We start from the raw sequence: 15558 nt of genomic DNA, 5'->3' as shown, positions 1-15558 counted from the left end.
TATATTCACCGGTTGCTGTTCAGAATATTTTCCTTCATGCACTTTTATCATTCTTCAACTGCTCGTTATTCCCTGACAGCCTCAGGAGCAATTCGATTGGCCCCAAAGGAGCAAAAGCACTTGCTGATGCATTGAAGATAAACCAGGGTCTGGTCTTACTGAAGTAAGTGATTGCATAGAATCTATGGCACAGTAACCGGCTATTCTTGCTGGTTTATACTCCACTCCAACTTTCTCCTATCCTTCTCATCTTGCCCTACCAACTTACCCTTTCATTCCTTTCTCCTCAATATTTAGTTTTCCCTTAAATGCATCTATATTCTCTATGCCAATGTGTTCCACATCTCACCATTCTTAGGACAAAGAAGCTTCTTCTGAGTTCGCCTTTGGACTTTTTGATGACTATCTTATATTGGTGGCCCCTACTTTTGCTTTTCCTCACAGTAGTAAAAACTCTATGAAAACATTTCAAAAACATTATTTAAAAGAAGAAATATTTTGACAGATTAGACACAGGGAATGTTTCCACTTCCAGAATAGCATTTGTGCATAAAAAGACTGAATCTCAAGGACCAATGTTCTGTGTCCCATATATGTGTCAAGAATGCCCAGTGTGAGTTTGAGTCAGGCCATTTGTCAGGACCCAGGCTTGGTGAGGGAGAGGGAGAGAGAGTCCAAGCTAAGGAAGGAAGAGGAAGAAGAGGACCCAGGCTGGGAGATGCATTTTGATTTGTTAGTTGGGACACTCAGGAAGGGACATAATAATTTCTAGTAATTTAAATGCTGTTAAGTGAAAATTTCAAAATAAATTCAGCTGTGGGCTATTCACAGACAGGAAGTTATGTGAAACCATATGCTTGTCACTTGTGCATGGGCCAGCAGGCAGGCTATCTGCTTCTGAATGCTGCAATCCCTATCTAAAAATCTAAATATGCAAGTGTCAAAGATAAAAGTAGCATTTCTAGGCTTGAGCTGATGTGAGGAGCCCAGACTGTAGGGGATTGGTTCTGTGCAAGAATGCCTTGGGACCCAGATAGAGGCTGCCAGCATAGAAGTGTAGCAGGGAGTGCAGTGCTTGATGTCAGGCCAGTGCCTCTGCCCTGAGGGAGATGGGCAGACAGTACCTCTGTCTCCTGGAGCTGGATGGTGATATGAGTGACTGCTGGCTTAACTGTTGCTTATTGAGGTGTCTGTTGTTCGTATTGCATTGCGTGTGGTTTATGCAGTCTGGATTAAACAACACCATGACTACCTGAGTCCAGACATCTGGCATTGATTCACTGAAAGGCCAGCTTTCACTGCAAAACTGAATCATATGCTTCCCAACAAGGTACGTTGATATGGGAAGGCATTAACAATGAAAAAGAAGCTGGATATCAGAATCCATCGTCAATCACTCTTACACCCTCAATTGCAAAGCAGATGTGTAGTATAATGGTCTGGAGTAGAAAGGGTTACACAGGACTGGATACTGTACTGCCCACACTCTGATGTAAAGGAACACATGACCTGAGTGTAGAGGGCAGTCTTGTACTGAACAGAGACATGTGTAGAGGCAAGCATGGAGATGGCTCCAAGGTTATACTATACATATATGTATGGTTACAAGTAGTTTTTGATTTGATTTGATTTGATTTGATTTATTATTGTCACATGGAACATACAGTGAAAAGTATTGTTTCTTGCATGCTATACAAAAAAGCATACCATTCACAGAGAAGGAAAAGACAGTGTGCAGAATGTAGTGTTACAGTCATAGCTAGGGTATAGAGAAAGATCAACTTAATGTAAGGTAAGTCCATTCAAAAGTTTGACAGCGGAAGGGAAGAAGCTGTTCTTGAGTCGGTTGGTATGTGACCTCAGACTTTTGTATCTTTTTCCTAACGGAAGAAGGTGGAAGAGAGAATGTTTGGGGTGCGTGGCATCACTAATTATGTTGGCTGCTTTGCCGAGGCAGCAGGAAGTGTAGACAGAGTCAATGGATGGGAGGCTGGATTGTACGATGGATTGGGCTACAATCACAGTCTTTTGTAGTTCCTTGCGGTTTTGGGCAGAGCGGGATCCAGGTTGTATCCAAGCTGTGATACAACCTGAAAGAAGTAGTTAATAAATACTTATGTGGTGACAGTGAAGGATGGGCCTTGTATTCCCAATAGCACGAGAAAGTAAAGAAATAGCACTCTGACCTTCAGAAGTGAAGAAACAGAAAAAGATCGTCAGATAAATGTTCCAAATTAAGATTGGAAGCTGAAGGCAGAAATAAAACTCTACACTTCAGCAGAAGTCGCCACTGATTCCCATGAAAATCCAGCTTCAGTGCCAAAGAGTGTAGAGTTAGAAGACCTAGCAGGATTCTGTTCAAAAAACTTAAGTTCTTGACCAGAACAAGTTTTAAAAAGCTTCAAATCAGCAACAGTCAGAATTGTTGTTTTAAAACGCACCGTGAACAGACCAAGTGCTAAGTCAGCGTCTGACCACATGGCAGCTGAATTTGCTCTGATTGAAAAAAATATATAATTAAACAAATAATCAACAGTTAAAAAAACACAGTGAAAGCCAGGGATGAGCAGCTTTATAACCTGCAAATACTTAAGCTACTGCAGGGAGTGTTCAAAGATTGATCTAAACTTGGAGTGGCATGGTGGCAGAGTGGTTAGCACTGCTGCCTCACAACGCCGGGGACCTGGGTTCAATTCCCAGCTTGGGACACTGTCTCTGTGGAGTTTGCACATTCTCCCTGTATCTGTATGAGGTTCCTCCAGGTGGTCCAGTTTCCTCCCACATCCAAAGGTGTGCAGGTTAGGTGGATTGGCCATGCTAAATTGCCCCTTAGTGTCAGGGGACTAGTTAGGGTAAATGCTTGGAGTTATGGGAATAGGGCCTGGGTGGGATTCTGGTTTGTGCAGAACCTATGGGCTGAAAGGCCTCCTTCTGCACTGTAGGGATTCTATGATTCTAAAGAGTCGCTGCTGAGGATTTTAAAACACGGAAATCGCGAACACCATTACTACAGAAACCTGCCAAGTGCAAGAAACCTCATTGAGAAGAAGTGTATGACAGAGCCACCTTGGATTTTCTAACAGCATTTAAAGCTATGCACATTTTTAATTTTAAATAACTACGGATCAAAAATCTGCCTTACCAGACCAATTTGGACTTATCCAAAGCCTAAACCTGTCACAAAATTGGGGAAGTTGGAAAAAGCAGATCCTTAGATACATGATTTCTTCTAGTCTATACAAAAAGATGGAAGCTGAAGAGGTTAACACACTGCTATATTTGGTCAGTCCAATAGCTGATGATATAATAGCTAGACAAGGAATCAATTAGTCGTCGGCAAAATTGTTAAAAGTTTTAAAATCATTTGACACATATTTTGTTCTGAACCATAACAAGATACTTGAAAGAGCAAAGTTTAACAAACAGTCCAACAGCCAAGACAAGCTATTGGCTCCTTCATTAATGAACTCTACAGAATGACTGAAAGCTGTGATTACAGTAACCAGAAATCAGAGACAGAATTGGTGTTGGAGTTGTGAATGATTTGCTCTCAGTCATGCTTCAAGCTAAGGAAGATTTGATGCTTGGAAGGGCCATTCAAATTGAGGCAGTCTGAAAGCTGTTTACAACATAGATTCATCTTAAAGGGTGAAGGCAAGTCATGGTCCAGAACATTAGGCACTTTAGTTCTGGATTGTGGACATCTTATAAGAACATAAGAAATAGGAGCAGGAGTAGGCCATCCAGCCCTTCGAGCCTGCCCCGCCATTCAATAAGATCATGGCTGATCTGTCGCTGCTCAGTTCCACTTTCCCGCCCTCTCCCCATAACCCTTAATCCCCCCTCCTATCAAAAACCCATCAACCCGCGTCTTAAAAATATTTAGCGAGGCAGCCTCCACCACTTCAACGGGCAGAGAATTCCAGAGATTCACCACCCTTTGAGTGAAGAAGTTCCTCCTCAACTCCGTTCTAAACCGCCCCCCTTTTATCTTGAGGCTGTGCCCCCTAGTCCTATTGTCTTTTTTGAGCGGGAAGAGTCTTTCCACCTCTATCCTATCCATCCCATTCATCATCTTATACGTCTCAATGAGATCTCCTCTCATTCTTCTAAACTCTAACGAGTACAAGCCCAGTTTATTCAGCCTCTCCTCATAGCTCAACCCCCTCAACTCCGGTATCAGCCTAGTAAACCTCCTCTGCACTCCCTCCAAGGCCAAAATATCTTTGCGCAGGTGTGGCGCCCAAAAATGCACACAGTACTCCAGTTGCGGCCTCACCAATGCCCTATACAGCTGCAGCAAGACCTCCCTACTTTTATATTCAATCCCCTTCGCTATGAAGGCCAGCATCCCATTCGCCTTCCTGACCACCTGCTGCACCTGCAAGCTGGGTTTTTGCGACTCATGCACAAGGACCCCGAGGTTCCTCTGCACCGTCGCCTGCTGCAGTTTTTCTCCCCGTAAGTAATAGTCCTTCCTACCATTTTTCTTACCAAAGTGGACCACCTCACACTTGCCAACATTAAATTCCATTTGCCATTTCCTGGCCCATTCGCCCAGCCTATCTAGATCCTTCTGCAGACTCTCCACACCCTCCGCACAATTTGCCGTTCCCCCAATCTTGGTATCATCAGCAAATTTCTTGGTTAATGGCCATCTCACAAATATTAAATTGGACATGGAAGCCAGTGTCAGGGTCCTTTCAGACAAGGAAAGTGGCTGAGAGACCTCTGACTATGAATGACAGATGCACCACTTTTTGGACATGGAGGAATTGGACTTCTGATTGTAGACATGATTCTGGAACTAATATAGCATCTATAACCAATCTTTTTCTTTTCTGAGCCTGTGTTGCCCTGAACCTTTCTAAAAAGGCAGAAAACGTCAAAACAACTCTGCCATCAATTACACTGAATCACACATTCCCAAGAGCCCCAACAGAAAAGATATTGTTAATTGGGACTTCAGCTCTGAATTGTCAGCTGTTTGCAGAGCTGGCTTGTCCATTTTCTTTGTAGATGCCAGAAGCTCCTTGTTGATCAAACCAGCCAACCACTCAGATGGTTTCCACAATGTCTGGAGTGCGTGACTGCAAATAAATGAACCAGTAGCAAGAAGAGCCTCAATCTCTGGCTCTGACATCTTTGAATGAGATATCTCAAGACATCACAGCACAGACACTGCAACATTCAGACAACACAACTGTTAACCAGACAATGCTCGAACAGACACTGCAGCACACCTCACTCAGGCAAGAAAGTAAACCAATGAGAACCCTGTCACAAAAAAACCTAAATTGCAAGGTGCGCCCATTGATAAGTTGCACCCACACAGGAAGAGACAGTATGTATCATGGTGAAAACCACATAGGAAGAGAAACAGAATGAGGACCGTAGATGAGCAGTATCTTTGTTCTCCCCATGAGGAACGGGACAAGCCAATGACCCTCAATAATACCAGATGGGGAGTTGAGAAGAAACATTCAACTGCAAAGAACAAAAAAAGATAATTACGACCAAGCAACCAAATGTCAGAATAACAACGAACAACTTCCTATTCATCAACGTTTACCTAATACAGCACAGTCCACCACTCTTCCAACTGTCCTAAAGACCAGAACTGCAGGAATTATAAAGCCTCCAGATTGCCTGAATCTGTAAATGTAGAAACTTGATGGGGTAGATTGGGAGTACAAAATAAAATCAATATGTTGGGTTATCAGGAATGCATGCGACTACTTTGTATAAAGACTTGGGGGAGATGTGGTATAAGAGACATAGAAAAGATTAACATGGGACTAGGTACCAGTACCGGCTACAGTCTGATGTAAAGGAACACATGACCTGAGTCTAAAGGGCTGTCTTGTACTGACCAAAGATGTCGTAAAGGTAAGCATGGGGACAGCTCCGAGGTTAGACCTTATACTATATGTGTACATAGTTCCGAACAGTTAACAAACACCATTGAACTAGACAAGACTCAGAACCTCTTCATGAGACCTACTGAACTACACACATCTTAAAACAGATGGCACAGTCCCTCCTTGTCTCAATGGACCTGCCCTGGGCCTACTGTGTGAGGAGTACCAGGTCGAGCAATTTGGGATGGGGCTGAGTGGTTTAGTTAAGTGAGTTGAGAAGCTGCTGTAAATGAGCAGATTTTAGTAAATGAGAGGATTAGTAGAAGAGCAGTTAATTCATTAACATCACACTCAGGTCCCCGATATAGCAGGACCTGCCAAATTCAACAGTGGCTTGGAATTTTGTAATTTTACTGAATTCATTTGATCAGAAGTCAAGAAGATTCCAGGTGCAGCAATCAGGATCCCTCGTTGGAGTGAAAGGAACTGACCTTATACTAGTTTCATCGTATTCAATTAATTTTGAAAAAAATTTCCTACTTATAAATTAAGGGTAAAATCAAATGCCTGCAGATCAAAAGTTCTTCACTGGCTGAAAACCACTTTTGAGAATATCAGTGCCATGAAAAGTGTTTATCAGTGCAAGTCTTTCTCTCTTTTTTTCTTTTATTCAGCCACAGAAACATGCGGTGGGCTTTTAAGATTAAATTGAAACTTCTATATTTATCTCTCTTGTTCTGTCACCATGATGATGTCTGACTGCATTTTCACTGCTCCAACATTTCCTTTTGCTTTCCTACAGCCTTCAGAATAATTTTGTTGCTGAAGATGGAGCAAAATTCACTGCAGAGGCTCTTTCAGTGAATCGCAAGCTGACTGTATTGAAGTAAGTCTTAACCTTCACTCACTGCATTATTGTTCCCATTAACTAGTTTTGTGTTTACCCATTAGAGGTTGCGTCCCGTGATTCCACTGCTCTGGTCAGGGTAAGACTCTCTCCATAGTCTGGTGGATGCAGGTTTTTCCCTGCATTGTTGGGGAGGCGGGGGGGGGGGGAGGGGGGAGAGGTAGCAGGGGTGGGGGTGGGGGTGGGGGTGTGTGTGTGTGTGGTGGTGGTGGCGGAGGATATCTTACTCTCTTTGTTTCAGCTAGGAAGCTGTGCCTGTCTAGAATTCCCAGACCTTTGGATTCAAGGGAAATGACTGTGTGGCTAAGACACCTAGTTGGATCTATCTCCCAGAGTGAACCTGGTGTGAATGACTGGGGGGAGTTCTTACTGTAAGTAGGCTAAATTTTGAATAGATTGAACCTAAGCAATAACAGAAATTGCTCAGTGGGTAAAGTTTTTTAACCTCAGACACCTGACCTGCACCACATTAACTCACTTGACCAACTGGAGAGTGGGGGGCGGTGGAGAATTTGGCTTCAGTTTCCAGATGAAGGAAAGTGAAAGCCTGAATTCCTTCTCCACACCCTCCCATTTAACAATCACTGTCAGAGTTCCCTATTGGAAAGTTTGCAGATGGTGAAGGGTGGGTTGGGAGCATGGGGAGGAGGTGCATAGTGTAGAGTTGAATTGTGTTCAAATGTGAGGTTCACCATGTGGAATAGCAGGTGCTGAATGTCTTTTCATTTCAGCCTTCAAAAGAATTCCATTGGCCACGAAGGTGCGAAGCGGATTGCAAGTGCCTTAAAGCAAAACGGGAGCTTAAAGGAGCTCATGTAAGTCCCAGCTCCCAGTTTTCTCCTTTAACTGTGGGCAGTGATTGGTGAGTGGAAGTGTTTAAATATTTCAAAGAATTTTTATAGTGGAGCTCATTGCCAGTAGGCTATGCAACGGAAGCAGCAAATTTTCCAGTACCCATTCACCATCAGCTCATTTCCTTTAAATATTTCGTGCCCATGAGCCATACCCAGTAACCATGAGCTTATTGCATTAACTAGCAACCACCTCCCCATTAACAATACCCTTTAGCAAAGTTTGCTCTCTGTGCTCTCCTTTCCAGCCTTTCCAGTAACTGTGTGGGTGATGTTGGAGCCACTGCCATAGCTGGAGCCTTGAAAGTGAACAGAAGTCTCACAACACTCAAGTAAGTGCCCATCTCTGCGTCTTAACCATCAATGCTATCTCCACAACATCTCACTTTTTCTCAGCACAGGTGATTTATCACAGGATGTTGTTGCAAGAAGATGATGTGGAGATGCCAGTGTTGGACTGGGGTAAACACAGTAAGAAGTCTTACAACACCAGGTTAAAGTCCAACAGGTTTATTTGGTAGCAAAAGCCACTAGCTTTCAGGCCTCTGACCCTTCATCACCTGACGAAGGGTCAGAAGCCGGAAGCTAGTGGCTTTTGCTGCCGAATAAACATGTTGGACTTTAACCTGGTGTTGTGAGACTTCTTTCTGTTGCAAGAAGAGTCATGAATTAAACATATAAATCAAGGGGGAAATGTTTCTCCTGTACTCCAGATTGGTGTTGGAAAGGTGAAGTGCAAATGTGGAATTCTTCACCTGTCTGGGCCTCACAGTGCTGGATTATGAAGCTCCAGTGGGCTCAATGTTGTCAACAGCTATTGAGTATGATTCGAAATGTAACTGCTGGGTTTGCAGCCCCTGGATTTTCATGATCATCATTTCTGCTCAGCTCCCGTGCTATCAGGCCTGTCCAGATATATTGCTCCCATATCTGGGGAATCTTCGAACCTCCTCTGTCATGATCCTGAAAAGGCTTGTTGTAAGATAGGCAATGAGTCTTTTGCCTCAGGCTCCAGTTCCTCTCTCCATCACAATTCATCTTGGTGCCAGTTTTTACATGTTATCGTTGCATTGTATCTGGATACCCCGGACCTTTCACATCCCAGGTGTGCTAAAGCTCACACCTTTGCAAGGAATTGCTGCTTGGCATCACTAATTTTCTAAGTTGAAAGCGGGTTGAAGTTTTGCTTACTCCCAATAATTAATGATAAAAATGTTAACTGGTTGCTGCTAGTTACTTATTAGGTAATAAAATCTTCCTGACATGCTGACTGGTGTAATTCTTCTTTCTGCAGCCTCCAAAGCAATTCGATAAGTAACAATGGTGCCACTGCCCTGACTGCAGCTCTCAAACTGAACGAAGGCCTCATTGACCTGAAGTAAGACTCCATGTTTTGACCCTCAATCTTTTGGAGGTGACCAGGTGCTGGACACCAGGTTTTCATTGTTTCTGTGTGAATGGAGTTGGGTTTTGGGTGAAAGTGATGTAAAACTGTGAATACTGGTATTTTACATTCATAAAGTTTTTATGAATGTGACATTTTATGAATGTGAATGTGAATGTGAAAGTTTTTATGAATGGGAAGTGATGGTGGACAAGTCCCCAGGACCGGAATACATCCCAGGGTTCTGAAGGAAATGGCAGAGGTGATAATAGACGCCTTAGTGATTATTTACCAAACTTCGCTGGATTCCGGGGAAGTGCCGGAAGATTGGAAAACGGCTAATGTTATGCCACTGTGTAAAAAAGGTAGCAGGCAAAAGGCAGGGAATTATAGGCCGGTTAGTTTAACGTCTGTTGTTGGAAAAATGCTTGAATCCGTCATCAAAGAAGAAATAGCGAGGCACCTTGTGAAGAATTGTTTGATAGAGCAGACGCAGCACGGATTCGTTAAGGGGAAGTCGTGTCTGACAAATTTATTGGAATTCTATGAGGATGTGACTAGTGCGGTAGACAGAGGGGAACTGGTGGATGTGGTGTTTCTCGATTTTCAAAAGGCATTTGATAAGGTGCCGCACAAAAGGTTGCTTCAAAAGGTTAGGGGGCAAGGAGTTGGGTGTAAGGTCTTAGCATGGATAGAGGATTGGTTGTCTAATAGGAGGAAGAGAGTTGGTATCAATGGGTGCTGTTCTGATTGGTGACTGGTAACTAGTGGAGTGCTGCAGGGATCGGTGCTGGGGCCTCAGCTATTTACCATTTATATAGATGATTTGGAGGAGGGGGCTGAGTGTAGGGTGTCGAAATTTGCTGATGACACGAAGATAAGTGGAAAAGCAAATTGTGCAGAGGGTGTGGAAAGTCTGCAGAGGGATCTAGATAGGCTGAGCGAGTGGGCGAGGACCTGGCAGATGGAGTACAATGTTAGCAAGTGTGAGGTTATCCACTTTGGCAGGAGTAATAGTAGGAGGGATTACTATTTAAAGTGCGAAAAGCTGCAGCATGCTACGGTGCAGAGGGACCTGGGGGTCCTTGTGCATGAGTCACAAAAACCCAGTCTGCAGGTGCAGCAGGTGATCAAGAAGGTGAATGGGATGCTGGCCTTTATAGCAAGGGGGATAGAATGTAAAAGCAGGGAGGTCTTGCTGCAACTGTACAGGGCACTGGTGAGGCCGCAGCTGGAGTACTGTGTGCAGTTTTGGTGGCCGCACTTGTGCAAGGATATTTTGGCCTTGGAGGGAGTGCAGAGGAGGTTCACTAGGCTGATACCGGAGTTGAGGGGGTTGGACTATGAAGAGAGACTAAATAGACTGGGTCTGTACTCGTTGGAGTTTAGAAGGATGAGGGGGGATCTTATAGAGACGTATAAGATAATGAAGGGGATGGATAGGATAGAGGTAGAGAGATTCTTCCCGTTCAGAAAGGACAACAGGACTAGAGGGCACAGCCTCAAGATTGGGGGGGGGGGGGGGTGCGCAATTTAGAACAGAGTTGAGGAGGAACTTCTTCACTCAAAGGGTGGTGAATCTCTGGAATTCTCTGCCCATTGAAGTGTTGGAAGCTACCTCGCTAAATATATTTAAGACACTGGTAGATAGGTTTTTGGTAGGTAAGGGAATTAAGGGTTATGGGGAGAAAGCGGGAAAGTGGAACTGAGCCACTTCAGATCAGCCATGATCTTATTGAACGGCGGGGCAGGCTCGAAGGGCTAGATGGCCTACTACTGCTCCTATTTCTTATGTTCTTACGTTCTTATGACAGGGTGAATATGAAGTTTTTTTTAACAAACAGGCTTTTTGCTGCTATTAAATTGGTAAAAGTGAGTACACAACAGACAATTTTGGAGATGGGGTTTATTTCAATAAAAATATTGTAGATACTCTCCCATTGCCTTCAGAGTATCTGTTTCGTTGTTCTTCCAATATGTCAATGGGTAGCTGTGTTCTTATCTGCTGTCAGAAGAGTTACAATTTTGTTAAATTATATTTCTATTTCTAGCCTTCGAGAAAATTCTATTGGCCTCAATGGTGCAAGGGAAATTGCGAATGCATTGCGTGTGAACAAGGTGCTCAGGGCATTGGAGTAAGTCTGCTCAAATAAAAAAAACTTATTGTTTTCAAAGGGCAGTGTTAAGTTGTTCTCATGGATTGTACTGAGTTATTAATAGAATGTGGGCCCTTTAAACCTATCATTTGGAAGTACTTTCCTCCTTCGAAAGAACTTTGTATCTTAGAGGGGTTATGATTCATGCTGAATTGGCCCGGCTCCTAAATACAACAACTTATGTCACTCTCAAGAATAACACATGTTGGAAATAATTTACCTCTGCGTATATTGCTGATGTTATCAGAAATACTCTGACTGAAAGCAATTCTGGGTGCTGCCCTTGAATATTTGTTTAAATATCAAGTGTTGTTTAAGATACACACAGAGGGGATTAGCTCTGTGTCAAGGTTTCTGCCCAGCTTTAACTATTATCTGAGTAAGTGGTAAAAACAGGTGAAAGTGAGGGTGTGAAGCACCAGCAATGGCCCAAGTACAAGTTTAATATTGTGCACCCGTCTCCTGATGACAGCAGTGTGATACAGTAGCTGGTGGATAGGTTCTGCAATCCAGAGTTTATAAATCCAAATCCCACTAGAGCTAGTTATGAAATTGCATTAGCAGTCTGGCAATTAATGGTATACAAACTATCAAATTGTTGTAAAAACTCAACTAGTTCACAGACATCCTTCAGCGAAGGAAATGTGCTCCGACTAGTCTACATGTGACTGCAGTCTCACACTGAAGTCACCAAGTAACAAACAATTATACACAATAACCACTGGCAATTGGGAAATAAGTGTAGCTTTGCCAGCATTGTCCAGCAGAAGCCTTCAGGAGCACAGCCATCACCTGATACAGCATGTACAGAAACATGTTTTACAAAGCAAAATATTGTGAATGGAAATTTGAAATAAAAACAGAAACTGCTGCAAATATATAGCAAAGGGGGAGAAACACAGAGTTGATATTTTAGATCAATGCCCTTTAGTGAAAAAGATTTTTAACTTCATTGCAATGTAAGATTTCACAGTCCCATCCTGAGAACACCTTCAGGCCGACACTGTTTTTAATATAAGAGTTGCTGGATGTTCTGTTTCTCATTCTCAGTTTAACAGCAAACTTGTTACATGACGAAGGAACAGCAGCCATTGCTTCAGCTATCCGAGAGAATCAAACCCTCACATCTCTGCAGTAAGTACATTGATTGTGCTCCACTTTTTTCTATCTCTACCTCATTGGATCCTATCCATGCTGCAGCACAATCTTAGCCCAAATCCCAAATCACATGGCTTTTCTGTTCTTGACTCAGATACTGACATGCCGCACCCCCCGCAACCACCTCGCCCCACCCCCTCACATTGTTGTCAGTGCAGTCTCAATACATCAATTGATTAGATTTATTATTGTCATATGTATTATTATACAGTGAAAAGTATCGTTTCTTGCACACTACACAGACAAAGCATACTGTTTATAGAAAAGGAAAGGAGAGAATGGAGAATGACGTGTTGGTTTGGCTCCTGCTCTGACCAGTGTTGAACAATGAAGAAATGGGAAGAACATACATGGGAATTGCAAACAATACCATAACTATATTGAAATTTAACATGAGATTGAAGTTCCCATTAACTGGCAGTGCGAGTGTGGTGTATTAATAGTAAGCAGGGTATGTGTAGAGTTAATGGGAATGAGAGTTTGGAGAGATTGTGTTAATGACAGAGTGAGTGCGTTAATAGCAGAATGAATGTGTTACTGGCAGAGTGAGTGTGTTAATGACAGAGTGAGTGTGTTGCTGGCAGAGTGAGTGTGTTACTGGCAGAGTGAGTGTTCTCATGGCAGTGAGTGTGGAGTGAGTATGATAACGGCAGAGTGTGAAATGAGTGTGTTAATGGCAGAGTGAGTGGAGTGGGTGTCTAAGAACAATGCGATCGAATTAATCTTCACCGATTAAGATATTTCTGCTGCTTATTGTGTTGTTAAATTTCAGCAGATAATACAAAATAATGGATACAAATTTGCATTCATTTTGAATGAGTGGTCATATTTACCTCTGAAAAAATAGTAAAGTTGGAGACCAAACCCAGTGCCCCACAGCCAGTGATGGCTGTAAAGGTTTGAATAAGATCAATTTAAATTATTGAACCATACTCTTGAAATAGCTGCAGTATATGGATGTGAGAGGTGATGGGCATTAACCATTTAATGTCTATGTTCTCTTTTACAGTCTTCAGTGGAACTTTATTAGTTCAGAAGCTGCAAAAGCTTTAGCTCAAGCACTACAGTCCAATCACAGCATCACCAGTCTTGAGTAAGTCTCTGTCTCCTTAGCTGCCAACTGCATTTTATTTACTGCTGCACCTCCACGGCAACACAATGGCACAGTGGTTAGCACTGCTGCCTCACGACGCCAGGGACCCAGGTTTGATCCTGGACTTAGGTGACACTCTGTGTGGAGTTTGCACATTCTCCCCATGTTTGCATAGGTTTCCTCCAAGTTCTCTGGTTTCCTCCCACAGTTCAAAAATGTGTGGGTAATGTTAATTGACCATGCTAAGTTGCCCCTTAATGTCAAGGAGTCAGCAGGATAAATACGTGGTGTAATAGGCATAGGGCCTGGGGTTGGAATTGTTGTCAGTGCAGTCTCAATACATCAATTGATTAGATTTATTATTGTCATGTGTATTATTAAACAGTGAAAAGTATCATTTCTTGCACACTACACAGACAAAGCATACCGTTTATAGAGAAGGAAAGGAGAGAATGGAGAATGATGTGTTACAGTTATGGCTAGGGTGTAGAGAAAGATCAACTTAATGCAAAGTTGGTCCATTCAAAAGTCTGATGGCAGCAGGGAAGAAGCTGTTTTTGAGTCAGTTGGTATGTGATCTCAGACTTTTGTATCTTTTTCCCAACAGAAGAAGGTGGAAGAGAGTATGTCTGGGGTGCATCGAGTCCTTGATTATGCTGGCTGCTTTTCTAAGGCAGCGGGAAGTGTAGAAGGTGTCAATGGATGGGAGGCTGGTTTGAGTAATGGACTGAACTTCATTCATGACCCTTTGTAGTTTCTTGTGGTCTTGGACAGAGCAGGAGCCATACCAAGCTGCGATACAATCAGAAAGAATGCTTTCTATGTTGCATCTGTAGAAGTTGGTGAGAGTTGTAATGGACTTGCCAAATTTCCTTAGTTCTCTGAAAAAGTAGAGGAGTTGGTGGGCTTTCGTTTTGCACTGGAGGGATTCAATGAATCTGTGAATTCTATGAATCACTCTGACATCAAGAACAGTAAGTCATATGTCAAAGGTCAACCCTAAAATACACACCCCAATTTCTAGGTCTGAACCACCAACCAACTGCCAGGGCCGTGAGACACTGCTGCATCTATGTCAGTCTCTCTGCTGCTGAAAGTCTTTTCCATGCCTTAATCACTTGCTGCTGTCCTTAGCTCCTTGTGTAGGAGTGAAGCTGTGGTAGGAGTTAAACATGATTAGAATTTTAAATTTAATAGTGCAGGTTAGTGAGGACAGGGTGATGAAAGAGTGAGACACCAGAATTAGAATTACCACCTATGCCCCAATCATTACACTATTTACATTCCCACTGATGTTCTCAACACTGATTGATGATCTGATTTTATTTCCAGCCTTCAAGAAAACAGTATTGGAGATGAAGGAATCATTGCTCTTTCAGCCGCACTAAAATGTAACTCGGTGCTGACCTCCCTGTAGTAAGTTGTTACTCGTTTATTTCAGTTGTCCTGTAACAATGGGTTCAACTTAAAAAGCAAGCCCCAGCTAAGCTAGAAAATTGCAGTGAAAAGGATTCTAGTGCACAGGGTTCAGGGAGCAACCTGAGAATCAGTGCAGAGCCAGCCTAATAACAGTAAATGCTAGAAGGTAAATTCATTACACCTGGAGGGCAGCTCTTCTTCTAGGAGAGTTTGAGTTGGAGAGAGAGCTGCAACTCCAATGATGATCATACAATCTGCACTTCCTCTGGCCATAACTCTCCACTGGAAGCACTGAATATACACCAGTATCCCATTTTACCTGATATTGGCTGAATGCAGGGAATAGAGGGATACAGACTGTGTAGAGGCAAAGGGTCTTTAGTTTAGAAAGGCATCATGTGTTGGCACAGGCTTGGTGGGCTGAAGCGCCTGTTCCTGTGAAGTACTGTTCTTTGAAAGAGGATATGCTGTATTATTGTTTGAGTACATATTAATCATGCTATATCTGTTATGTATCACAGGGGTGCTGAGCATCATCACTTTCTAACATACAACCCTGGGGGGATTTGATTTTTGTCAGCTACTGATTGATGCATGTGGGTCTTTTGCAGGAAGTGGACTGTGTTTTGGAACACTTCCTAGTCATGGAATACATTAACATTTATATTGATTTCTTGTCCTCCATCCATGATGTAAAACAGGAAGCAATGCAAATCAGGTCTCCTGTGG

The 15558-nt window shown here is 42.9% G+C and overlaps 1 protein-coding gene across 1 annotated transcript in view; it reads left to right on the top strand.

Moving 5' to 3' along the window:
* The window catches only part of nlrc3 (NLR family, CARD domain containing 3), a 34695-nt gene that overhangs the window by 9947 nt on the left and 9190 nt on the right, over positions 1 to 15558 (top strand). Inside the window, exons 6-14 of the mRNA XM_080206111.1 lie at positions 80 to 163; positions 6664 to 6747; positions 7500 to 7583; positions 7868 to 7951; positions 8914 to 8997; positions 11055 to 11138; positions 12210 to 12293; positions 13327 to 13410; positions 14743 to 14826. Coding sequence (XP_080062237.1) covers positions 80 to 163; positions 6664 to 6747; positions 7500 to 7583; positions 7868 to 7951; positions 8914 to 8997; positions 11055 to 11138; positions 12210 to 12293; positions 13327 to 13410; positions 14743 to 14826 — 756 coding nt within the window. The remainder of the gene's footprint in view (positions 1 to 79; positions 164 to 6663; positions 6748 to 7499; positions 7584 to 7867; positions 7952 to 8913; positions 8998 to 11054; positions 11139 to 12209; positions 12294 to 13326; positions 13411 to 14742; positions 14827 to 15558) is intronic.

The sequence above is a fragment of the Carcharhinus amblyrhynchos genome, chromosome 18 (genome assembly GCF_965287045.1).
Source record: "Carcharhinus amblyrhynchos chromosome 18, sCarAmb.v2.hapA, whole genome shotgun sequence".
Classification (NCBI taxonomy): domain Eukaryota; kingdom Metazoa; phylum Chordata; class Chondrichthyes; order Carcharhiniformes; family Carcharhinidae; genus Carcharhinus; species Carcharhinus amblyrhynchos.
This window is presented reverse-complemented; position numbering and strand designations above follow the sequence as displayed.